This window comes from Vipera berus, assembly GCF_964194415.1.
Source record: "Vipera berus genome assembly, chromosome: 2".
Classification (NCBI taxonomy): Eukaryota; Metazoa; Chordata; class Lepidosauria; order Squamata; family Viperidae; genus Vipera; species Vipera berus.
Window position 1 is genome coordinate 196161007 of NC_138203.1, and position 26063 is coordinate 196187069.

The following is a 26063-nucleotide window of genomic DNA, read 5'->3' on the forward strand; positions in this document are numbered from 1 at the left end:
TAGCTCTGTTTTCCTATTGCTTGCCATTATCAGGGGCCATAATTAGGGGATGCATTAAGATAGATATTGGGAAGCAGGCATTCAAAGCTCACCCTGTGGAAGAACCTCTGGATGCTAGCTTCATGAAGCTCCACCTACTCTGTGCTTTTCACTATTAAGAAAGAGATGAGATGAGTAAAGCCAGCTCAGAGAACCAGTTATGGTAGCACTCCCATCTTTTAATCCTGGCTCTCGGGAAAATCTACCTTTTCCCCCCCACTATCAGCTGCCACTTGGAGATTCATGGAAAAAAATTGAGGTAGAACTATAAATTAAATTACTATTGCTCCCCCTATAAACAGCTATAATGCAGTCCATAGTCAGTTAGGATTTGATTCTGTTACATCTAAGGGGACTTAATTACTCCTTGGGTAAAACTGGAGGATTATTTGTAGCAATGAATTGTTTAGTGTTGATACACACACACACACACACACACACACACACACACACACCTAGGGCCCAGTCCCCTGAGTTAATTCCTCTTTCTGTTTCCTTGCATCCTTGCAGCAATGATTTTTTTGTGTGATGCTCTATCAATGTTTAATCTCGAGGTGTCCTTTTAAGCTGTAATGTGAGAGGGCCCACAGAGCTTTTGAATTATATATTGCCTAAGTCTTTTTATTTATTTATTTGTTTATTTTCCTCTCTCTGTTTGTTCATTTAGATGCCTTAGAAGCTATCCCTGCTGGACAAATTCCTAGGAATTTCTGTGAAAAACTAATCTCTATGGATGAGTCCCAGAAGAAATTCAACCAGAAGCACGATACAAGATCCCGAAAAGTAAGATTCAAAATTTCCTCAGCCTACAGTGGTCGAGTCTTAAAACAAGTGTATGAAGATGGACAAGAGCTTGAAATCCCAGCAGAAGACTGCTCTCATAGTTGTCAGTCCTGGAATTCTGAACCCCGAGACAATTTATTGGGGATTAGAGAAAACCCAGAACACAGCTTTTGTCCATCAGCTAAACTGAATGCCCAGAGGATCAGTGTATTCAGAGAAGGGAACAAATACACCCTCACAAGTAGCTCTTCCCTTCTAAATGACTACAAGGCTGATGGTTATAAGGTAAGTAATGTTGTAGTAATATTTAATAAAATGTAATAAAACATTAATTTGGTAATAGTAAGTAATGTTTAGTCATGTTTAGTAATACGTTATTTGAATGAAATATTAATCATTTGCTTCAGTTATATGTTCTTTATATATTCATAGCAGCACGGTGGCTCCTGAGGTTAGGATGCTTGGCACTTTTGCATTTGAGACCCGGTTACTGCTGTGTAATGGGGTGAGCTCCCGTCACATGCTCCAGCTCCTGCTGACCCAGCAGTTTGAAAGCAGGCAACTACAAATAGAGAGATGGATACCACTTTGGTGGGCAACTTAACAGGGACATGAAAGGAGACCCCATCTGGGCATCCCCTGGGCAACAATGATGTCACCGTTCAATCCTTTCAACCCAGAAACACTTTGGTGATCCTGACATGAATGTAGTAGTAGTTATATAAATAGCCTAATGCCCTAACCTCATATTCGTACTACTGAACTGATAATTCTTTGAAAATGTAGGGATGTTTTACAATGATAAGATTTGGAATTTAGTAGGCTAAGTAGTATCCAAACAGGTTCCTGGAGTTTGATTCTGATAATTCTGTCGAATCAAATGTTTGTATATTTCACTATAGTATTTCAGTGTCTATTCATTTTTGAAACTTGTAACGCTTCAGATCAAAATGGATCTACTGGCTATATGTGGTGCTTCAAAACCTTGTTTTATTCTGAGAATGCAAAAACAAAATGATCATAAGCTCTAAGATGGCGGCGCCTGGAATGGCTGCGGCTGCATTGGCTCTTGAAGGCAAATAGTTTTGGGAGGGATAGTAAGGGCTATAGGCCACATGATCAGGAAGATTTTAATGTGTTTGAGCAACATGGTGGAACTAAGGTAACATACGACATACGACCGACAATCTTTGCTGGCATGGCAAGTTTCTAGTTGTTTTGGAACTGTTGGTGAGACCGTTAAAAGTCGTTGGCGCTGTTTGAATTTGTTCTACCAGCAGCAAGATCTGACTGCTGGCCCAGTGATGGATTGTATTGCAAATCAGGGCTGTTTCCAGAGGAGGCAGAGGAGGAGAGGACCTGGAGCTCATGGAGTGAAGGAACTGGATGAGGCTGTCGGCAGGCCTAGAGGAAGGGAGTGGGGCTTTTGGAGGAGTTGGTGGAAGCAGCAGCAGCGTGCTCCAGGGGCAAAAAGAAGCAAGGAATCTTTAAGGAAAAGGTGGAAGAGTCAGGATCAGAAAAAGGAAAGAAGGTGAGGTTGTCAGAATACAAGCGAATTTGAGGGCTAATCCACATGGAGCCCCATTTCCATCTGTCCTGTGTGCCATCGTTCACTCCCTAGAGACTAAAATGGACAATGTGAAATTTGAGCGGGCCACGAACAAGAAGTATATATCGGAGGTGGTGACCCTTTGAGAGCTGTATGCAACGAAATTTCATTTTGATGTATGCCGATTGGTGTACATTCAAAGTGACAATAAAGTTATCATCATCATTAAGAGACTGGATTTCATTGTTATTGCCTGGGATTCTTCATTCTAGTTCTGGAATTATGGAAGATTTAGATTTTAATCTTTAATTTAAAGATGGGTAACTGTTCAGTAGTGGTGGTAGCAATTCATTTAAAATTAGAAATAGGACAATTTGAACTAGTATATAGTGCCTTAAAGAATTAAATCCAGCTCTGGATGCCATTTGCAAGCACTTTTATTACAAGAAACAGAAACAGAATGTGCTACACTAAAATCCAACTGCTGAGTAAACCTGCTGAAATAATAAGAGTATAGAAGCCGACAATGAACTCTGAAGGAATAGAAATGTGAATGCAATGATTTACAAAGCATTTTATTCAAACACATTTCTTATTAGCAAAACCGACATCCATGTAGGACTTAGATAACAACGGAGAACTGTTTTTCAGGCTGAAATAGACATTTCTCATTGTAAACTTGTTGGGTTTGCATATCAGTAACCAGTGATAGTTAGGTTGGATGCCAGAGTCCAAAGTAGGAATGGGTGAACCCACAGTGTGAAGATATGGGGTCACCTTTCCTTCTACCTGTCTCTCTCATTCCCTCCCTCCCTTCTATAATATATATCAGTCAATTAAGCAGTACAGCAATGAGAAGACCTGCCACTGCATGGTGGCGCAGTGGTTAGAATGCAGTACTGAAGACTAACTCACTTCTCACTCCAGGAGTTTGATTCTGAGCAGCTCAAGGTTGACTCAGCCTTCCATCCTTCTGAGGTCGGTAAAATGAGGACCCAGATTGTTGGGGGGCAATATGCTGACTCTGTAAACCACTTAGAGAGGGCTGTAAAGCAGTATTTAAGTCTAAGTGCTATTGCTATTATTCAGCTGATTTGAAAATGTAATCCATAAATGATCCAGATAACTTTCTTTGTGCAATGAGAAAGAATGAACTTTAGTAAGGCCTTCTGACCTAGCCAATTTCCATCTTTCTTTAACTCCCATTTGAGGAGGTCAGGCTTTTTATTCAACTTGGGGAGAAGTCTGGTAGGCTGGACATATTGGAGCTTTTGCAAATACCGGTATATAAGATTTGCAAATCAGTGGGAGGACTTTCTCTTGACTTTACTGGGCAATGAAAGAAAGCAATCTGCTCTTTACCAAGTATGGGCTGGAGCTCATTAAAAAGATCATCCGTCTTTCTAAAAATTTAAACATCTACATATACCATTCCATTTCAGCATCCCCGCATTTTAGATTTTGGGAAGATTATCATCTATACCAGCAATCTAAAAATAATCCGGACACCCCTGAACAAGAAAGAGCTAATACAAAGAATCATGCAAAACAAAGGTGTTGATGATTGCTCCTTCATGCACTCTGAAGGAGGAGGAGGAAGTAGCAGCAATCAAAGCAATGAAAACATAAACAGTGATGAAACTGAGTCAGGCCACAACCAACATGTTTGGGTAAGACAATTGATTTCATTTTCTTTGGTTCAGGATTCTCCTGGATATGGCCAGAATTTCAGGTGTGACTCCATCAACATTACTTGTTAAAAACTTTGTTACCTAGACATTTTGGAAGCAAAAGAGAACTTAGAAAAAAAAGCGGGTGTACATACTCACAAATTACAGTAAAATAAAATTTATATAATTAAAGAGGAGCTAAGAGCTTTTAGGGCATATGAAATGTTGATGACAGTTTTGCTAGCAGAGATAAGAATTCTAGGTCAAAGGAACTCACCCCATTATCACTCCATAATTATCTCTAAGTTAACTCACCAGAATGAATAAACATGAAGATAACACCTCATATGATGTATAAACTAGTTTGTCATGTTTATCATTGATGTCACCTGTTTTGTAACTACAACAAAAACATTTTGAAATACCTGAACTTAGCCAATGCTAAGAACAGAGAATCCAGAGCTATAACTTTTCCAAGAATGGTATTGCTAAAGCTCTTGGCAAGGCATGTCCTTGTCAAATCATTCCGTGTTCTCCCTGTTTGGCAGAACAAAGTCTCAATAGGCCTGTTTCTAATGCCATACACAAGCACACACAGAAAATACTGTTTGTATTTAACATGCACAAAAACACACAAATACTAGTACCTTTGGGGACAAGTATATAAGAGGTATCATTCATTGGGAAGCATATATTATGTGCTCTCTTGTTTGTCTCTTTTTCAATCCAAGTGTCAGGAAGAGAGGAATTGTTCTCTTGCAGGAAATGGTTTCTTGTTTTCTTCCGACTTTATGCATTCACTGGAGTGAAGTCAGGTTATCCATCCCGGGGGTTGACAACAAGGCATTTGTGATTCCTCTACATCAGGGTGTCAAACTGGTGGCCTGTGGGCCGGATGCATCATGCACAGGCGACGCCCACCCTAGCTCCACAAAGGCAAAAAAAGTCGCAATATGTCACAATAAGTCACGTGACACGATCGAGTTTGATACTGTGCTCTAGATGGACATGAGGAATCCCACATGGATAATTAATTAAAAATTAAACATGGTCCAAATATTATGAAATCACCCAGTCTTATATTACAATAATATGGCATATTTCTCCTGTGAGATTTTGTCTAATGGTTAAGGCATGAAATTAGAAACCAGGAGACTGTGAGTTCTAGTGCTACCTTAGGCATGAAAGCTGGCTGGGTGACTTTGGGCCAGTCACTTCCTCTCAGCCCAACTCACCTCACAGGATTGTTGTTGTGAGGAAAGTAGTAGTAGGAAAGACTATTAGGTAAGCCTGCTGCCTTGAGTTAATTAAAAAAATAATAAAAGCAGGATAAAAGTAAAGAAATAAGATTCCCATGAGAATTTGAAAATTAGATTGCTGGACTTCCACAAGATACAATTTGTCAGTATTTTAATCACTGAAATCATTGGAAAAAATAGTGCCATTCCCTTTGTTCTGGATTGCATAATGATGTTGCCAATCTTTCATGAACACTGTTGAGGCTGAGGTAAAAAAATGGAGATGCTGACAAAATCTACATTTTTGGTAGGTTTGATTAGACTATCAATAAGCAAACAACAACAACAAGCATTAGAAAACATTCTGGATAAGTCATCGGGGGGGGGAGCTTGTAATAAACAAGCCCTTTTTCATTATTAGGGTGATAAGTCTTAAATATAAGGTTTCCGTCATGTGTAGGAAGCCTACAAGGACAAAATCTAGACAGGCTCCTGCTGCTGGCAAAGAGATAAAGAAAACTAATTCTTGACTATCATCTAATCTAATCTGACTTTTGCAACCTAGACATAATAACCCTAATTTCAACCACAGATCAAAATCCAATTATCTTTTTTCTTGTCCTTTAACATGTACTCTAGTTTAATTTCTTTCATAAGGTTATACATACACATCTTCTGCCAAAGTGGAATTCTGAACAACTGTTTAATATGCCTACTGATAAAGCTATTGGTATCAGACACAGACACCTAATATCTCTAAACCATGAAAGTCTATGAGGATTGAGATAGAAGGTAAATGACATAAGTAAATAAATGTATCATGGCTTTGGAAAGGACCTTAGAGGTCATCTAGATCTGTTGATCTATCCTTTGTTTGAAGAATTCCCAGTGAAGGAAAACTCCGAAGACCATTATGGTAATCTGTCGCTCAAATATTTAGGAAGTTCTGCCTGATATACAGTGAGAACCTCTTTCCTTGGACTTTTAATCCTTTGGTTCTGGACCTGCCCTCTAGGGCAACAGAGAATAAATCCACTCCATCTTCTGTATGATAATCCTTTTGCCATCCTTCAAGTTAAAAATAGACGCAGCAGGGACTCTAGGAATGAACTTAGAATATAGAATAATAGAATTGGAAGGGACCTTGGAGGTCTTTTAGTCCAACCCACTGCTCAAACAGGAGACCCTATACCAGACATGTCAAACACAAGGCCCGGGGGCCGGATTCGGCCCGCGAAGTGGTTTCGTGCGGCCCGCGAAGCCATCCTAGAAACAGTGAGGGAACGGCCCCCACTGCTTTGGCCCTGGCCCAGAGACCCTCCTTCTGCCAGAGACCCTCAGATCTGTCCCACTCCTGCCCAGGCCCCCATAGGCACCCTTGATGCGAATGAGGTAGAGCTGGCCACGCCCACCCAGTAGGCCATACGCACTCTAGCCACGCCCACCCAGTAGGCCACGCCCACCCTGGCCATACCCACCCGGCCCCCTGAGGGCAACTGCAATGCTGATGCGGCCCTCAGTGAAATTGAGTTTGACACCCCTGCCCTATACCATTTCAGATACATAATTGTCCAGTCGCTTTTTGAAAGCCTCCAGTGATGGAGCACCCCACAACTTCAGAGGGCAAGTCATTCCATTGGTTGATTGTTCTTTATTCATCAGTTGTTTTATTTTTTTAAAACGCTGAAAAATTGAAACAACTGGTCACAACGAAAGTCTGCAAGATGTCTCCCTTCCCTACTTCCAGCAGCAAAATCCAAACTATGTTTGAATAGTATTTAAAAGTCTGGAATGAAAACTATGCAAATCTTGTAATCTGCTCATTTTGCCAAGGGGGAAGAAAATGGGGTGAGGAATAATTGCCAAAATTATTAAATCAAATCAGCAGAAAAGTAGGCTATTCAAGCCATATCTTGGGAGAACTTTTCCTGTCACTTGTTTTTCTTTTAGATAAAGGACTGTGTGAACCGATATGAAGGAATAAAAAAAATATTTAATCAAGCCTTTGCGTTTCAGGAAGGCGATGAGGAGAGCAGCTGCTCACAGTGCAAAGGATCGGGCTCTTCTCCCTGTGCTGTGTGTCACGGAAGCAAGTTTTCAATGTTGGCTAATCGGTTTAAAGAGTCGTACAGAGCTCTACGATGCCCTGCCTGTAATGAAAACGGGCAGCAGCCCTGCCAGATTTGTGTCTAGTGACTCTACCTGTTCTTTAATTTTTCTTGACTTGCTTTCTTTTGAACAGAACAGACCCCATCAAATAGTCTATGCGCATCCATCTTCTTTAGCTAGAAAGCTATCTTTTTATGGCCTGGTTGTTAAAGAGAGTCTTATCGATTGCCAGGCTTTCCACTGAATTAAAAGAGCTGCCACATGTTTCAAGACAGCTTTTCCTGATCCCAGCGAATGAAAGTCCATCCGCACTCTTGCAGTAATATAAATGTTACATAAAAAAAAACTATCTTTGGCCCAGCTCATGTTCTAGGTTCCTATTGTCTTAATTTTTAAAAGAACAGATCCAGTTCAGACTTCAGTGTAACAGAAGAACAAAATGGAACTCTTGTTTTGCTACAACCAGGAGTACCAAAACATGAGAAGAAAACACGTGTCATAAATAATGGTTCTGTTTTTTTAAAAAGTATTTTATTACTTTTCTGTCATTACGATTCATTAGGGCTTAGTGAACAACATGTTGTCTGGGTTAATTTTTGCTTAGTCATAAAAATTAAGTTCTTACTCTCTATTTTGTTTTTCCAACCATTGATACAATAAATATTCTTTATCTTCTTTTTCTTCGATTCTCAATGTGAGTCTATCCATTTCTGCACGGTCCAATATTTTCTTAATTATCGCTTCCTCCGATGATGATAATGGATTAAAATGTATTTTTTTAATCAGGCAACCTTAATAAATCTAATAAAAACAAATAAGTAAGTTCAGATAGTCCTCAACTTACAACAGTTTGCTTAGCAACTCTTCAAAGTTACAGCGGCACTGAAAAAAGTGGCTTGTGACCATTTTTTACACCCCCCACGGTCATGTGATTTACATTCTGATGCTTGGCAACTGACTCACATTTATGACAGTTGGTGTTCCAGTGATTCCCTTTTGTGACCTTCTGACAAGCCAAGTCAATGGGGAAATTAGATTCACTTAACAACCATATTACTAACTTAACAACTGTAGTGATTCACTTAACAAATGTGGCAAAAAATCGTAAAATGGGGCAAAATTCACTTAACAAACGTCTTACTTAGCAACATAAATTTTGGGTTGAATTGTGGTCATAAGTTGAGAACTACTTGTATGTTTTTTTAAAGCTGCATGTCTACCTTTCAGGAAATTAGCCATCTGGAAGCTCTTGAGGTTATCCAAACTATTTGTAAATTACAGTTTCCAGGATTCCTTAGGTATTTATAATTTCTTGCATCCTTTGGCAAAACAAAAGTTATTGTTTTGGGGCTTGCTAAAATGGAAATGAGACCCAGTTTGGTGTAGTGGTTAAGACATCAAGATGGAAACCAGGACTGTGAGTTCTAGTCCTGCCTATGGCACAAAGCAGCTGGGTGATCTTGGGTCAGTCACTTCATCTCAGCCTTGGTAAGGAAGCAATGGCAAACCACTTCTGGGAATAAAAAACTTTGCCAAGAACAGTGCAGGGACTTGTCCAGGTAGTCTCTGAGAATTGGATGTGACTAGATGAAAGAAAAAAAAGTATCCATTCTTAAAATTATCTGAAAAAATCCAGACTAGCACTATAAGGGATTTTTTAAAAATTCTAATTCTTGACTGCATTCCAGAGATTGTACAAAACTTTGCATTGCAGATATAGAAGCTTTATTTAAATCCAAGTTTAGGTATGGCTTCTATCAAGATTCCTAATGCATAAAATAAGTTGTCACATACTATTTTACACTTTTAGCTGACTGACTAAATATCTTGCTATATTTAACTTTCATGAGCAATTTTATGTTGCAACCCATTTTGCAATTAGTTGTACATTTATTCCTCCATTGGTTCAACCCTTTTCTTTCAAGTCTGTATCATTTCAAATGGATTTTTTTAACGTAATTTATGGAGAGAACCATTTTAGTTCTGTTATTTGTTTTAGGTAGCACTTATTTCTATATATTACTGGCCGAAAAGGGGAAGACAACAGTCAGCATATATGTTTATCCCTTTCTTCAGAGGGAAACTATAATTGATGTTAATGGGAAGTTTTGCCTCTCCCAGGATTTGCTGTTAACAAATGGCACTTGTGTTCTTTAAAAGAGAATTCCCCCTTGTAATTTCTAAAACATGAGTTCTGATTAGTTCAGACGAAGAAGCAGTGTTAAATATTTAACATGTTACTGTGGGGAGCACCAGAACTATTCCTAATAAGCAGGACTGCACAATGATTTGGATTTGAAAGGGAAAAGGTAATTCAGAGGAGAGATGTACATGAAGCACCTGTTGGCACCTCCTTGAATCTCACTGCTGCAACATAAGCTTCTTTACAAAGTTGGAGACAAGGGGTATGTGTGCTCACTTGCTTTCCAAATTATCCTTTCCTCTTCAAATAGAAATTGCTATAAGTCCAGCACATAAAATAAGCAAATGTGGGTTGGGGTTTTGTTTTGATGCCATAAGTTTCACTTTATTTTCTATTCTGGCTTTGCTAGAATACAAGATCTAAAGACTTGATGTGAACTAAGATTCCTTATACATTTCATCTCCTGAAGTTGCAAAAGTAGGTAATTTAGAGTTGAGATATATACATTACATGGTTTTTTTTTAATAGCTGAATTATTCACTTTAGTACTATTCTGCAACTAAGACCAGCTTGGATGTGCCAGTATGTGTCTCATTCAGATAAATCCAGCTGATCTTTAAATATACTGCTCAAAAAAAATAAAGGGAACACAAGATAAGACATCCTACTATTAAATACAGTACATTGTGTTGTTTAAGTGTTCCCTTTATTTTTTGAGCAGTATATATAATCACAATAAGCCATTTTTGGCTTAAAAAAAATAACAGAGAAATTGCTTTGAATGTTAATGAATACAGGGAATATATGTAAAAGGAAGGATTTTATTTGAAAATTCCTTGACTTTACCCTCTAGTTATATTTTGCTTTTGAATTGTTTAAGTATATCAGCTTCCCTTACTACTAAGGATATAAAAACAATCCTCCATGAATTTCTGTGGGAATCCATGAAAAAATCTTTTACATGGACCCCATTTAAGAGCACTTTGGAAGTACTTACATGGAATCTGTTAACATATCCCTTTCTCTAGTCAAAAACTGGACATCTTTATTTTTTTTATTATTTTAATTCCATTTATATCCCGCCCTTCTCCGAAGACTCAGGGCGGCTTACAAGCTTAGCAGTAAGATTGTTTATTTATTGTTTATTTATTAAAGTTGCCTATATAAAAGAGGTAATTTGGGGGGTGGGTTAGCATGGGGACAGTAAAGGCTATCTTTGGAAAATTTATAAAGAAAAACTATACTGTATTGAAAATTTGTGTAAAAAAGAAGGACAAGTAAATTATTGAAATATTGTGCTAAAGGTTGAATAGACTAGGGCAGTAGAAAACCAAGGTTTGAGACTTTGTCTTTTCCCTGTAGCTGAGAACCCACAAAGGACATGGCCAGCAATATTAGAAAGTTACTTCAGGAAAGGGGTTTGATATTTTCTGCTTCTTTCATTTTGGTCTCTCTCTCTCTCTCTCTCTCTCTCTCTCTCTCTCTCTCTCTCTCTCACACACACACACACACACACACACACACACACACACACACACACGAAAATAAGACCCAACCAGAAAATAAACCCTAGCATGATTTTTCAGGACACTTGTAATATAAGCCCTACCCCAAAAGTAAGCCACAGGTAAAATTGTCAGCCAGATGGATGCATTTAGTACAGTATTTCCGTGAAAAAAAGACCTAACTGAAAAATAAGCCCTAAAAATAAGCCCTTTTGGAGCAAAAATTAATATAAGAACTGGTCTTATTTTGGGGGAAACACGGTATATGTATATGTGTAATTTCATATCGCCCCTTAAACCTACAGTCTCATTCAAAGTATACAAGCCACTACTTACATTTAAAGTATGAGTTATATGCAATTTAATTTATCTATGAACCATTAGCTGTAAATGCTAATAAAGGCTCTTGCTGCATCTGATTGGCCTCTTCTTTCTCCAGTGGAACTCTAGGCATCTCATGTGTCACTTCATTTCCCCAAATTCATTGGTAAACCAGGAGATCCTATGGGATTCACAAATGCAGTGTTTGCATAGGCATGATCTCTCTGATCTAAAGTACTTGTATTTTCATTCCAAGCCATGACAGAAGCTTGGTTGTGTGTGTGATCAAATGGGATAATGGGATTTACCTCACTGCAGTGTATGTGTGGTAGTGATGGTGGGGTGCAGAGAACTCCAGACTAATCTGTCCATGGGAAGGGATTGATATTAACATCCCTCAACTTAAAGATCCTGATACCACTGTCATGAGAGAAAAACGTTCTCTATTGTGAACTGGACCCTTTATAAATTGGATCATGTTATCTTGGTGGCCATGAACTCCCAAGCAGACTGATTTTAAAAGCAGATTTTGCTTTTGAAGACACAGATTTATTATTGTTACATATACATGAGTCTCAGAAAAAAATTATGTATGTATCAATAATACTGTATTCTAACCATTCAAATAGGATTATGAAGCATATAGTATTAATCAATAATGGTATAATGGAATTGATTAGATGTAACAGCAAGAAAATTTCAAAATTATCAGTATTGTTGTCAGGTTGCTTGGCAGTGATTCTAAAGTTGATAGAGGCACAAAGGCATTAACATGGCCTCCTTATGTTTACATGGGATTTTTCAGCATACATATTTAAGAAGAATGCAATTTTTTTCTCCAAAGGAATGTTCATTTATGGATTCCCATTTATACACTACATTTGGGTGTTCCTAACTAACTTCTCATTCAGAGATAATGTTATTTGCTGCCAATCAGATTCCTTTCTATGATTGTATTCTTCCATATATTACTCATATATTATTTGAAAATTTCCTTGTTGAATGTATTTATCAGAAATCATTGGAGATTTTTAAGAAGAGACTAGACAATCAGTTGTCTGAAATGGTATAGGTTCTCTTGCTCGAGCAGCGGGCTGGACTAGAAGACCTCTAAGGCCCTATTCCAGGGGTGTCAAACTCAATTTCATTGAGGGCCGCATCAGCATTGCAGTTGCCCTCAGGGGGCCGGGTGGGTATGGCCTGGGTGGGCGTGGCCTACTGAGTGGGCGTGGCTAGAGTGCGTATGGCCTACTGGGTGGGCGTGGCCAGCTCTACATCATTCGCATCAAGGGTGCCTATGGGGGCCTGGGCAGGAGTGGGACAGATCTGAGGGTCTCTGGCAGAAGGAGGGTCTCTGGGCCAGGGCCAAGGCAGTGGGGGCCGTTCCCTCACTGTTTCCAGGATGGCTTCATGGGCCACATGAAACCACTTCACGGGCCGGATCCGGCCCCTGGGCCTTGTGTTTGACATGTCTGCCCTATTCTATTCTATTCTATTCTATTCTATTCTATTCTATGCTATGCTATGCTATGCTACAGTATGCTATGCTATGCTATTCTATGTGGTGTGGTAATTTAACACTCTGAATGTCATTTATGATAAAAATAATTAATGTACAAGCTGTGTGAATATGACTAAAAAGTCTTTGCATTTGCTGTATTTACTATTTGTCTACCTTATTTAAAAGCCATAGCTAGTTTTTAACTTTTTCTTTTATCTTATAAAATAGCAATTGGTTGCAGGGTAAAGTAAAAAAAAGACATTGCTTTAATAACAAATAAATAATGTTATTTATTTGGATGATTTATAACTTCCCTTTTATTATCTTATCATTTCGTTATCTCATTTATTTCAAATAGTTGCAGAATTAAAAAAATAAATTATGTTAATCAAAAATGTACATCAAGACAGGGAAGTGCGCATGTCCCTTTCTTATTTGTATATATAAAATACGAATAAATTGTTTCAACCTATCTTTGTGCACTGTAATTACATCAGAAATTTAACATAAAGGGAAATTGGAATGTTAAGTACCTAGTAAAGTGCTATTCCTATCTTTCAGTTCCAGCTGTTCCAGCAACATAAACAAAAGGCAGAGGACTGAAGTGCTATATACAAAAATGTAGTTTTTTTTTTAATCCCATTTATATCCCGCCCTTCTCTGAAGACTCAGGGCGGCTTACAATCTAAGAAGCACAAACCAATGTGCTTAGCAATAGCCTTCATTCTATGTATATGCCTGCTTATTAGGGCTTTCAGCCCCCCCCAAGTTTCCCTGTGGAATCTTATTTGCCAAAAATATCAGAATAATATAAGGAGGCAAGGACCCCTCTGTAGGGGTTTCTACAGGGTTGTGATGACAGCCGCAGTTATTCAAGGTGACCATCCCTTTTGTACTTGTGCTATATGACATGTATGTAAAAAGAGTGGGATTCCGATCACATAATTTTAGCTTCTCTCAGTGGCCACCTCTGCCTCTCTCTATCTCTTTTCTCTTGGACAGTATCAGTGACCTCCAGGATTGGCTGAAGCATCAACGGGATCTACAGCCTATCACTTGTAATACCCTGATGCCAGTTTGGGAAATGGACCAGTACCCTATTTAGTTTCCAATTCTTCAGTCTGCAGCCATTTTTAAAAATCTAAACATGCTTAAATTGAGTGCCTCTATATCACATATGGTGTGATGACTTAAATATTAAAGATGTGAGCTTGTCAGACAGCCCTGGGTTCAAGACAGGCATTGTGTGATGGGGTGAGCATTCTTTCCTGCCAACCTAGCAATGTGAAGGCAGGCAAATGTGAATAAATAGGTACCACTTTAGTGGGAAGATAACAATGTTCTGTGTGCGTCAGCATATAGTCATGCTGGCCACATGACCATAGAAATGTCTTTGGACAATGTTGGCCCCCTGGGCTAAGAAACAGAGATAAGCACACACACACACCTTTAGAGTTGGTCACAATTGGACAGGGCAAACCTTTACCTTTTTATATCACATATAGTGTCAGCCCAAGTGCTATAATTACACTGAAAATATGTAATCTCTATTAACCAAGGTGTTAAAAATGAACAGTGAAAACAGAACCAGGATAACACTGCTTCAATGGAGACTAAGCTAAATTCTAAAACACTTTAAATAGCCTGTAATTGAGTACAAGTTTGAATATGGTATGCAACTTTTGAGGGTAATAACCTGATATCTCTCTTTGGGGATAGGTCTTACTCGTTCCTTAATTTTCTCCCGCCACACATGTAGTAGACATTCATCATTCTAAGGCCACTGAACATGATGGATCTTCACCAGGTTGGTTTCCTGGTGAGGGAGGAATTGCCTCCTTAAATCTTTGTTTACTCTGTAATTTCCCCGAAGATCTTATGACTCTCCCGAGCCTACTAATATCTTCCCCTTGTGTGCAGTTGGACTACAAAAGCAACAATATTTATTTCTGAACATTGTTAATGGAAGCTTTTGATGGCTGTCTTGTCTCTAAAAATCAGCTCTGCTTACATGCTTCCAATAAGATCAATGATGTTGATGAGTACAAGTGACACAAGATTTTCTTGAGTTGATTTGTTCCTTGAGCAACGACTTGCTATGAGATGAAAGCATGTCTTCCTATTTGACTCTTTTTAAATGTCTGTAACTGACTGAATTCTCCAATTTTATTTTAACTAAATTAATTTTCACTCCTATTAATATTTCCTATTACAGTGGGTTTTTTAAAGTTTTGTGCAACAAGACTTTTGCTTACAAATTGCCTAGGGATAGCTTTTGCTAAATAAAAAGGCCACTACAAAAGTATTATAAATAAAATAGGAGTGATTAGTAATGGCTGTGGTGCTTTGAGGCCAATACATATTTATCCATGCAGTAAGATGGATTGCTAGAACTGCCAAATTTCCATTCAAAGAAAGGTTTGGGGCGCTGCAATTTTTTTTCTTCTCTACTAGGATTCATTTAATTCCACAGCTGAATTCAGTGCCTGATAATATAAAGCATATAGAAGCTACTCTTACAGGTAGTTAGCAAGACACACAGTACATACGGTATGTTGGCTTTCTAATACTAGCTTTCTCGTTTAGGACTTCCAAATGTGGGATGGAAAACCACTAGGTGGCAGCAAACATATAGGAAAAACAACCCTTTGTGCCACCCAGTGGTTGTTCAAATTCTTGCAGTGTAGTCTTGCAACTTATACCCGTTTCTCTAAAAAGTTGTGTACATACTCATTGCTCCAATTTTCCCAGAATAAACTGTTGAATGGGTTGATGTCTGAAAGTTTCACCCCACTTCACCTATAACAATCAATTGTACTTATAATTCAATATCCAAAGTGACTCCACTACAAGATGTGCAAAGATGTGGAAAGGGACCTTTTGGGCAGTTGTTCTGAGGTTATGGATCCTATCTCCTTGTAGGCGACTGTTCTTTACTGTACCAACCCCCTTTGATGTCAATTTTCTCCACTTCTGTGGAGTAAAACTGCACCCTCAATCATATTCAGAATAGCAGTGATAAATATTGCAGTGTTGTATTTATGTGATGTTAATTCTGATCTATTAAGATTTGTAGGAAGGGCAGGACCTGTACCAAAATGAGTTAGAATGGTAATAATGGGATTTGGGGTGCATCTGGATTGGATCAGTTTATACACAATTCCCATTAGAAAAGAGAAATTGCACTTTTTTCTTGGTGGTTTGCTTCCAACATTCAGTAACACAATTACCAGAAGGCTGCATGCTGTGCCACTTGTTTTATAATCTATAACTGAGCATTTTTATTTCATATATATTTCATTTCAAATAAGGGCTTCCCAGCTGCTATAGGCAAACTGAACTTCAACACTGTTTGGAAGCAAATAACCACCCAGGTAGTGGAGGGCGTTAGGGGCAACAGGAAAATGGTTTAACATCAATTCTTGGGCTAATTTGACACCAGGATTAAAAACAAAAAACAAAAACCAGTCATTCAGATCTATGCTAGGCTCTACTGTTTGCCTAATATCTTTTTTCTTTTTTTTTTGAAAATAAGTGTGTGGTAATTTTCAAGCCCAAAATACTTATTCGCAGCTAAGTAAATCTTCACGGAAGATTTAGCGGATCGTCTGAAATTACTTCATCCGGATTCGATGCAGAAAATATTATTCGGAGCCTGTGCCGCCCACGTAGCATCTGCCGGCACCTCAGTGAAAATCCCTGCACTGGGAACGGAGCAGCAGGACCCGCGCGCGAATCCACGAAATACTTCGGTACGAAGTTGCCGGCAGGCGTAGCTCCAACGCCTGTGCGCACCGAATCACCTTCGAATGCGGGTCGTTCGACCACTCCGAATGCCTGACCACTCTGGAAGGGAATGCGCTGCTTGCTGCCCGCCGTGGTTTCCCCACGACGGTGGTGCTACTAGGGCTATCTGCAACTACCCGTTTCCTTTTTACAGCGCTTAAACTTGAAGGACTTAACCCGGAGGGAATCGCCTCTTTTCAGTTGAAAACCCAGAAGGAGCCGCGCAAACTTTGACCCGCGTTCGGAGAGAGGGGAGGAGGACGAGAAGGTGTGGCGAGAGGCACGTGGGAAAAGCCGCTGCCTTAATTGGATTCTGAGCGGGCTCTTCCAAGTAGAGCGTTACATCACTTTTTCCCCCCTTCTGAAAGGCAGCGTTTCTACGTTAACAAAAGACACGGGAGTCGAGAGTGCGGTTTAAGCACCGCGTGCCGGATAATAATCCGCGCTGCCCTCGCCTCCCCTTTTTTTCGAGCCCGCGGCCGGCAAAGTCCGAGCACCCTTCGGGGCGCCGAGAGAACGCGCCGCTTTTGGAAAGGGCGTTCCGGTACTCCCTTGTCGAGCGAGCTCTGACCTACTCTTTTTTATTTATTTATATTTATTTATTTATATTTATTTATTTAGATTTATATACCGCCCTTCCCGAAGGACTCAGGGCGGTTTTTTCCCCTCCGCGGTTTGGCCCTGGGTTTACATTGTGACCTAGGATGGTGGTGTGCTGGGAGCAATGCCACAGCCCGTCATAAAAGTTTTACACGTAGTTCAGCAGGCGAGGGCTGGAGCCTGGCGCAGGGAAGGGGCCCTTTGGCTAGGCGGCTGGGTCTGCCAACGCCGCCCCGAGTTCGCAGCAGGAAGGGGCCGGTGGTGGCTCCGCGCCCAGCATGGGGGTGACCGTGGAGGCCCAGAGAGTTTATAAATATCCTTTCGAGCAGGTGGTGGCCAGCTATCTCCGCAAGGTAAACCGGAGAGCGCGACGGTGCGCTCCTCCCCGGGCCCTGGTTCTCTCTGCAGCTTGGCGCCAGCGCGGCCAAGTCCCCGGTTCCCCGTCTCCGTTTCTCGCCCTGCTCATAAAAGGCCGGACGCTTGCAGCGGCACCTCCGCTGCCGAATCGCTGCGGGGCGGGCGGGGGGGAAAAATGCTGCTTTGGCTTTGCGCTCGAAAGAAAAAGCCCCTCAGAGCCGTCGCCCGCCCGAAAGGGTGTTATATACAGCTCAGCTGTTGGGGCTGGGAAAAATGGCGGCGGCGCAGCCAAACGTCCTTCTCATTTGTTTTTAAGTCGGTTTGTTCCAAAAAGCCCTTGTGTGCGCAGCTCGGCTTGCCTTGGCGTGCTTGCCTTTGACTGCGGCGAAACCAGGCTGTTAAACGTCCTCGTCGAGTGTATCCGTCGCCTTTTTCTGTTTTTACCTGTTTGGGCCGCGGCATTCTTGCTTCCCTGTCAGCTATCGCATACAATGCGGTCTGCCTTGTTGCTTCTTTGCCTTTGAGGGTTTGGGGGGGCGGGGGGGGGGCGGAAAGAAAGTGCTCGCGAACTTTTGTGTGAGTTTGCGTGTTGTTTTTTTTCTTCCTCGGCGATTCCTGGTGGAGGGATGCTCTTTGTTTTATGCGTGTTTTGCATTACCAAGTGGCTCTGTGCTTCGTTCTTTATACATTTTTTCTGCCTTGGATGCTTCCCAAAGGTGGTTAAGTTTTATCGCATTCGAACCGTTTAAATCAAAACGGGTGCATAAACGCTGTGTTGCTCATGCATGTCAGACTCTATTGGCTACAACCATATTAAAATGATGTACATAGAATAGTTTCCATTGTTACTGCAGTCTCATCCAGCCATAGACCCCAACATAGGTGAACTAATTTAGAGAAGACTTCTCTCTCAAAAATGGGAGGAATAATTAATTTTAAAAGTCAAAATAAAAAAAAAATTGAAATTAGACAGAAGCCAGATGATAAGTATTTTAATTCGGGTAAGATTAGCATTATACTAGTTTTCTATATTTTGAAGGGATTTACTTTCCTAAATTCTATTTAAGGGAGAGGCCCACAAAACATTGATTAACAACAGTTAAATTTACAAAACGCAAAAACCAATATTGGCCCCAATGTTCCAAGTTAGATTGCAGTAATGGAAAATTAGAGAACTGTTAAAATCCATTTGTGGCTTTGATTATTAAGCTGTAAGCAATAACTATAGAAAATGTTAGTTCACAAAAGAGGACAAATGCTAATCCTGCATATTGCATTTATTTTGGAGTTTGCCCTGATTTGTCCACGTGCATTGGCCAGAAAGTTGCTGTGTAATGTTTTGAGTCTTTTAGAACATTGGAACATTGTGGGAGAAACATAGACAATAGCACAGATATGGTAATTTAAAAACTGTTAAACCAGATTGAGGAAGATTCAGATAGAGAATTTTTTCCCTACATGGAACCCAGGTATTTTTTCTTTTTCTGGAGAGTTATATCCCTATTTGTTAAGTCTGAAAGGTGCTTTTTCAGGAGGCAACTGGATTTTCTTGTTTTTCTTTCTTTGAAGACATTTCGCTTCTCATCCAAGCTTCTTCAGCTCTGACTGGATAGTGGGGAATGGAAGGATTTATATTACTTGCAGACAGCTGGTCAAGCTCACACAGTAGGCACTGATGACTGGAGCGGAAATTAAAATGTACAACAGTATTGAAACTATGTAGTGCAGGCATGTCAAACTCATGACGTTGCACTACGTATCAGAGCTTTTTCCCCAAAGGGGTGGGTGCAGTTTCATCGTGATGCATCCAGCCCACGGGCCGGCAGTTTGACACCCCTGATGTAGTGCATCCCTTATTGAATATCATTTTAAGTACTTTTCATAATGCTTGACTTGAGTTTAATCATTAGACTTTTAGTTAAAATTGGCTTGTGGAATTGTATCTTTTCACTATTCTTTTAGCTAATCATTATGTGTGGTGTGGTTCTGCCTTTTTCCTTAAATTTGTAAACTGCAGAGTGAGATGGGCAGTACATAAATAATTAAATCCTTGGATTTTTCATATTGATGGAAAAATTAAATCCTTGGATTTTTCATATTGATGGAAAAACTTAAGGAGAGGACAACCAATGTACATGTTTTGGTGAAGAGCTGTAGTCATAGTCATCTGAACATAATTCTGTTTGAGAAGACTTTTGAAAACATTGTGTCTGGAAACTCCAATATATTCAGCCTAACCAGATATTATATATAAAGTAGTGGCCAAAATTGTGGAAACCTTTTGGAAAAGTACATTTGAGGTTTGATGGCTAGTAACACCACTGTTTTCTGGAGTAGTACCATAACATTATATATCAATGGAAAGATAATTTAATCAAGAATGTAATGCAACAAAGTTTGTTCAATTATCTGTATTCTATGAAAAGCTATAGCCAAATAACCAGAAAAAGGAAGCACAACTCGCTTAGGTTGATATCAGGTAGCTTTCCTTCATCTGATTGTAGCCAATGAGCACGAGTGTTGAGAGCCAATCAGGTGTCAACTTGTTTTGGCAATGAGCCAATCAAATCACAGTAGGATTCAGTTATTGATGTCATCTATTAAAGCTGAGAGGAAGACATTTGTCAGTGATGTGATCACTACGGAGTTGGTTAGGGGGTTTTTTGTGTGTTTTTTCATTTTGTAGGCTTGTAAAACGTAATAAAATTAAGTAATGGTGCAAAGAGTTGACTGGTCGCCCAGAAAGCGATGTAAAATAGTATTATTAAGTGAACAAGGCTACAGTTATAAAGAAATTAGAAGAAAAATTGGTGGAAACCTAACCAAAGGTGGCATTTCTAAGTTTTTGAAGAGGTATAAGGAGACTCAGTCACTACAAAACCACACTGGTAAAGGCAGGAAAAGGTGCACAACGGCAAGTGATGATAGAAGAATTAAGAGACTGCCTACGTGACAGAAGAAAATTTGGGTATATAGCAAGATGACATGGTGCAATGCATTGTGACAAGCGCAAGGACTGTTCGGCGCAGACTGCAGGAATTTGGCCTAAAATCTAGAATTCCATGAAAAAAGCCACTTTTATCTCTCAAACAAAAGTTGAAAAGACTAAACTGGGCTAAAACCCATGTTACCTGGACAGAGCAACGGGACAGTTATTTGGAGTGATGAGAATAAGATCTCCCTGTTTGGTAGTGATGGCATAAAATACGTAAGGAGAAGAATGGGAGATTTGCATCCTGATTACATGTACCATGAAACACCCCGTCAGTGTTATGATCTGGGGTTGTATGACATCAAAAGGTATGGGCAGAATTTGTGTGATTAATGGCAATATAAATGGCCTAAAATGCATTAATGAAATACTTGAGCCCAAACTGAGGTTTTCTGCACATGATCTTTTCCAAGACAGTGAAGCATGTATATTTCAACAGGATTCAGCTCCATGTCATGTTGCTGCTGTGTGCAAAAAGTGGTTTCAGGATAATCATATTCCACTGCTGGAATGGCCTGGGAATAGCCCAGACCTTAACCCAATTGAAAATCTATGGAGCTGACTAAAGAAACTTGTTAATCAGAAGCGACCTAGCAATAAAACCCAGTTAATAGAAGCAATCATTCAATCTTGGTTTCACATTATAATAGCTGCAGAACTAAAGGACTTGGTTCACTCCATGGGAAGACATTGTAAGGCTGTAATTCATGCTAAAGGTTACCCAACTAAGTATTAACTGATGTGATAATTTTGTATATTATTTTTTCTATGGTGGAAATTTTTGTATATCTCATTTTTTCTATGTGTTTCACTTTTCTTCTTTATAACTGCTATTCTAATAGCAAATCCTTCATAAAAGTTATTGCATTACATTCTTGATTAAATTACCTTTCCATTGATATATAATTTTATGATACTAATCCAGAAAAAGTGGTGTTATTAGCCATCAAACCTCAAATCTACACTTTTCCCAAAAGGTTTCCACAATTGTGGGCATTACTGTAGAAGTATAAGTTCTAACAATTTTTTGAACTGAAAAGCATCTTTAGAAAAGTACACTTCCTTTTTGCATTTATTGTGCTTTGGATTAAAGTTTTAAAAGGGACATTTTTAAAGAGTGACATTCATTTCTTCCTAATGTGTGAATTTCTGATATTGGACATTCTTGTTTTCCTTTGTCTTTATATGAATAGGGATGCACAAGTTGTTTAATTATATAGATTGGATAATATGCTGACTTTATTGCCCTCTAGCTGTGAATTTTTAGAAATGAAACTGAAGTAAAAGAAATAATTACTACTTCCCTGACTGATTTCTACCCATCATATAAGATCAAATGACCTAGTTCAAAACTATTTCTATTCTATTCAAGTTGAATAAAAGAAAAGGTAATTTTTAAGCAACAAGGCACCTTCAATTTTATGGAGCTCTGCAATTCAATTCAACTTCACAGGTAGCCCTATACATGTGAACTAGTTTCTATTGTTTGATTTTTATTGTAAGAAAATAGATATCTACAGGTGTTTCTAACAGTGTAATCTCACTGCACACTTTGAATTACATTCATTTTAAAATACAGTCTTCTTACTGTTTCATACTCTACCACACACAATAGAATCACATCCAGTGATGTAATTTTGCCATGTGTGTCTTATTAATTCCTCTTTCTTTCTTTTAGGTATTGTTCAATTCATTGTTAGTTTTGATCATATTTTTCATTTTTTGAAAAGTCCATCATCTGTTCTCCAGTATCTCAATTTAGTCTCCTAGCTCAGGGGTCCCCAACCCCCGGTCTGTGGACCAGTACCGGGCTGCAGCATGCCAGCAACCAGTCAGCACAAACAAGGAAAACCTCATCCACAGGATGTAAGCAGCACACAAAACCACGCCCCCTTTGGTCCACGGAAAAACCTCTCCACATAACCAGTCCCTGGTGCCCAAAAGGTTGGGGACCTCTGTCCTAACTAAACCTTTTTCTCTCTCCCCCTTTACCTGATTTTCACTGTATATATTCAAATATGATGTCATCAATCTCTGATAATAAATACTCTAGAATTTAGTGGTATTTTTTGATTCTGACATCAGTAAATGATTTTATCACTGAAAAGTACCACCCTCTTAAGGATTAGTAGCTTTATAAGTATATGAAACATATATATCTATATACTACTAAAACAGAATGTCATAAAGCATTTCCCGTGGTCAACTGCTGATGTTTGATTGTATAATACAATTCAACATGGGCTGTGTTCTAGGCAGATACATTTCTGAGTATCTCCCTGAATTATTAAGAACTCTCCCAGTGCTTTAGAAGTTCTTCCATGGTTGAAGGCATTGAGGAATCTGGTAAGCAACTGGGCAAAATGGGCAAAACATTTAAACCAAGTTATCTCAAATGGCTAATTTACAGAATCTGTCCAAAATCTGGGTCTCTTTCAGTGCTGTCATAACTTTGAACAGTCATTAAGAATGGTTGTGAGCCAAAGAGTACCCCCCCCAATCCAATCCAATCCAATCCAATCCTATCTCATGAAAGCATATTCCACCTGCACAAAACATCAGACTGGGGCAGTGTGCCTTGATTGTTACTTGCTTTTGACAAAAGTCACTTTTGTTACCTGAAATGAAGCACTGTGCATGATGGTTGTTTAAAAGCGATACTGTGGCACTCAACAGTTTACTTTGAAGGAGTGCTTTCCTTCAGATAAAATATCCTTCTGAATATCTGAATAGTCTTTTGAGATAAGCCAGGAAATCATGTAATTCTCTTCTTTATTTGTTTATGATATTTGTATGTCCTAGATCTGCCTGATATTCCCACTATCTCCATATATGCATAAAAATAATCTGATCTGATTCTTATTTATTGAATTCATTTACACAGTTGACCACAAGATGGCATTAAATTGTTTTGAAGGCACTGATCTAGTTAAAAGAAGTTTGTGTATTTAGAAAATATTAACCTTGTGCACTGATAAAGGCTTCCATTAAGGCTGCTGATCTATATTTTCATCTCTTCAAAACAAATATCTCTTCCAACAGTGAAATATTCCATCATGCTACATACATCTTCCATTTTCTTTTCCATTTTAATCTGTTTTATATATATAATGAATGTGTATATGTTTTTTATTCAGTTATGACATTGTCAAACTGTTAATTGTATGTAACATGACTAGACGAATGGAGATGTAAGTTCCTTCTTGCTTTCATTTTGTTTTTCCTGTATAAATATGGTGTTGCATTTTACAGAAATCTACAACTAACCCAGTCTTGAAATGTTTACCTCTCATTCAGAACAGTTGAGATGGCAGGTTTAGGTGAGCGGCAAACAGGATGAGACCATCCCCTTAAAAGTAATCAAGTGACTTAGATGCTCTTTTAAAGCAAGTAGTTTTCTGTGGAGATCAAGTGAGCCTTTCAGAAGTGAAAGGGCTCCTTTTGTTTCAATAACAGCTTTTGATTCCATAATGTGCTGCTATTCGCAACTCCACCATCTCAGAGACATCCAACTGCCTGGAGCACCTGGGAGGCAATGGGACCTGCAAGGCATGAGCCAAAAAACAATTATTTCCACCTTTTCCCTGTTGTTTAAAGAGCACTACATCAGTCGTGTAGGTTTTCTGGAAAATGATAACTCTGTAAATCAGGGTAGTTTTAATAGGGTAAGTTGCAGTTTAAATTTAAAAAAAAAATCCAAATATGCATCACCATGTGTACAGTATATGCAGGAAAATCCTACTCCTGCCCACAACTTTGGTTTTCCAAGCTCAGTTTATATTCTTTGGCTTTCTGATATGAGAAAATTAGAACGAGCGCGAGGTGTGTTTTTATGGACTGGCAAAGAGAATCACTTAATCCTTTTGCTTCCCTTTAAGTTTGGGACTGGGTTTAAGCATGTTCTGAGAAAAAGCCATACTTATATTCATTATTTTAAGTTCTTAATAAACTTAATAAATGCCATATAATTTCCTGTCAAGATTTTTTTTTATAAATTCCTAGGATGTTTTACAAAGGTTGCATCTCACTTTCTATTCCATTGGACTTTTTGAAAAAAATCCATCTTGTGATTCTGTTTACTGTTTGAAGATTTTTTTTCCACTGAGGAGTCAAGCTGAGAATATGAAAGTACCCTCTACACTTAATCTATAGAGAATTTCTCCATTTGATCAGTCACTATACATTCTTCTTCAGTTTTCCTGTTCAGCTTATCTCAGCATAAAGACATAGTTCTTATAACAGAGGGACATTAATGTGCAATGCAAAGCAAAACAAAAATCTACCTGATTTTGGAAGAAATTTCCTTTGTACATTTCTTGTGAAATTTGATGTATGTAATTTTGTTCATTTTCTTACCTATTATTTGAGGTAATAAGCTGTAATAGGAAGCAGTTGGGTTTTTCATGACATAGATCTGGTTTATGTCAAAGTTACAATATACTGTAACTGCTAATTAAAATATCTTACGTAACTCATCCCTCTGGAATGGCATACAAAATTTAAGTTACTTATGTTTTAATATGCATCGGTAATGGCGTCTGCTGTTTAGTGGAAGATTTATGCAAATGTCTTGTTTCGCATGAATGGATCTTATAGATTGTAAGTTTCATTGATTATGTAATTACACTGTAACCTGCTATTTGAAAGAAATAAGCAGAATAGAAATGCCTGATTTAATTGCCATAAAGAAATGCTTAACATCCTCTCCTTCTGTTGAAACTTCCCTGCAAAACCGATAGAAATGTATGCTATAGTTACTATTTTATTCTGAAAATTTACTTTTGACAGCATTTGTGATTACTAATATATACACATATATCTGAATTTTACGATTATGGTATATTTCATTTATTGCTACAACCTTAAGTGTAGTTTTACCATTCATAGTTCCATTTTGATTGGTTCCTTGTTTCCCCCCACTATATATTTACTTGAATGTGTTCTACCATCTACCTGTATGTTTGTACATTTGCGCACTAGTTTACTGAAGTAAGATATCATTTTATTTTTTAAAAAAATGCATTGATTACAATAGTTGCATTATACTAATTTCTGAGCTCAGAAAGTATTTAACTTAAAAAAGAATAATTAAGATGGGAAGAAATAGTAACTAGACAGGTATGAATCATTAAGACCTGACTTGAATTTGGGATTCAAAAGTAGCAGAATTAAATCTAAATTCAGGTTTCAAAGGCAACATAATTTTAACTGATTGGAGATTAGATTTAGAAAAGAAATGGCCAATATGCTACTGTAGGGAAAAGTATCATTGTGTGCAACTACTCTATTTAAAATATTTTTTGGGCAGAATGTTGAAAATAGCAAGGATGTTATACTCTTTGGAGGACAATCATCTTGAAAAATTTCAACTGGGTAGCTGCAAGGATTTGGTCATAAGCTATTTTTGGAATATTCCTATGAAGAATATTCCCACTTTATGCAGAGAGAGCAGAATGAGGAAACAAGCTTC

At 38.6% G+C, this 26063-nt stretch overlaps 2 protein-coding genes across 10 annotated transcripts in view; both read left to right on the forward strand.

The window, feature by feature from the left end:
• Nucleotides 1-768: 768 nt before the first annotated feature.
• On the forward strand, nucleotides 769-7472 carry GRXCR2 (glutaredoxin and cysteine rich domain containing 2; the record flags this gene model as incomplete). Its single annotated transcript, XM_081319032.1, has 3 exons — nucleotides 769-1119; nucleotides 3814-4041; nucleotides 7230-7472. The coding sequence occupies 3 exons, from the start codon at nucleotides 769-771 to the stop codon at nucleotides 7470-7472; spliced, it is 822 nt and encodes a 273-aa protein (XP_081175158.1).
• Nucleotides 7473-16918: 9446 nt separating this feature from the next.
• The window catches only part of PRELID2 (PRELI domain containing 2), a 226080-nt gene continuing 216935 nt past the window's right edge, over nucleotides 16919-26063 (forward strand). For 6 of the 9 annotated variants that reach the window (XR_014025069.1, XR_014025070.1, XR_014025071.1 and 3 more), the window contains exon 1: nucleotides 16919-17597. Coding sequence is in view for 3 of the 9 variants with exons in the window: in XM_081317341.1 (XP_081173467.1) it covers nucleotides 17523-17597 (75 nt within the window). In the remaining 6 variants the exon portion in view is untranslated. Of the gene's footprint in view, nucleotides 17598-18921; nucleotides 19267-21857; nucleotides 22047-24591; nucleotides 24766-26063 lie in introns of those variants that run through there. The other 3 variants (XM_081317344.1, XM_081317343.1, XM_081317342.1) reach the window with 3 other exon arrangements.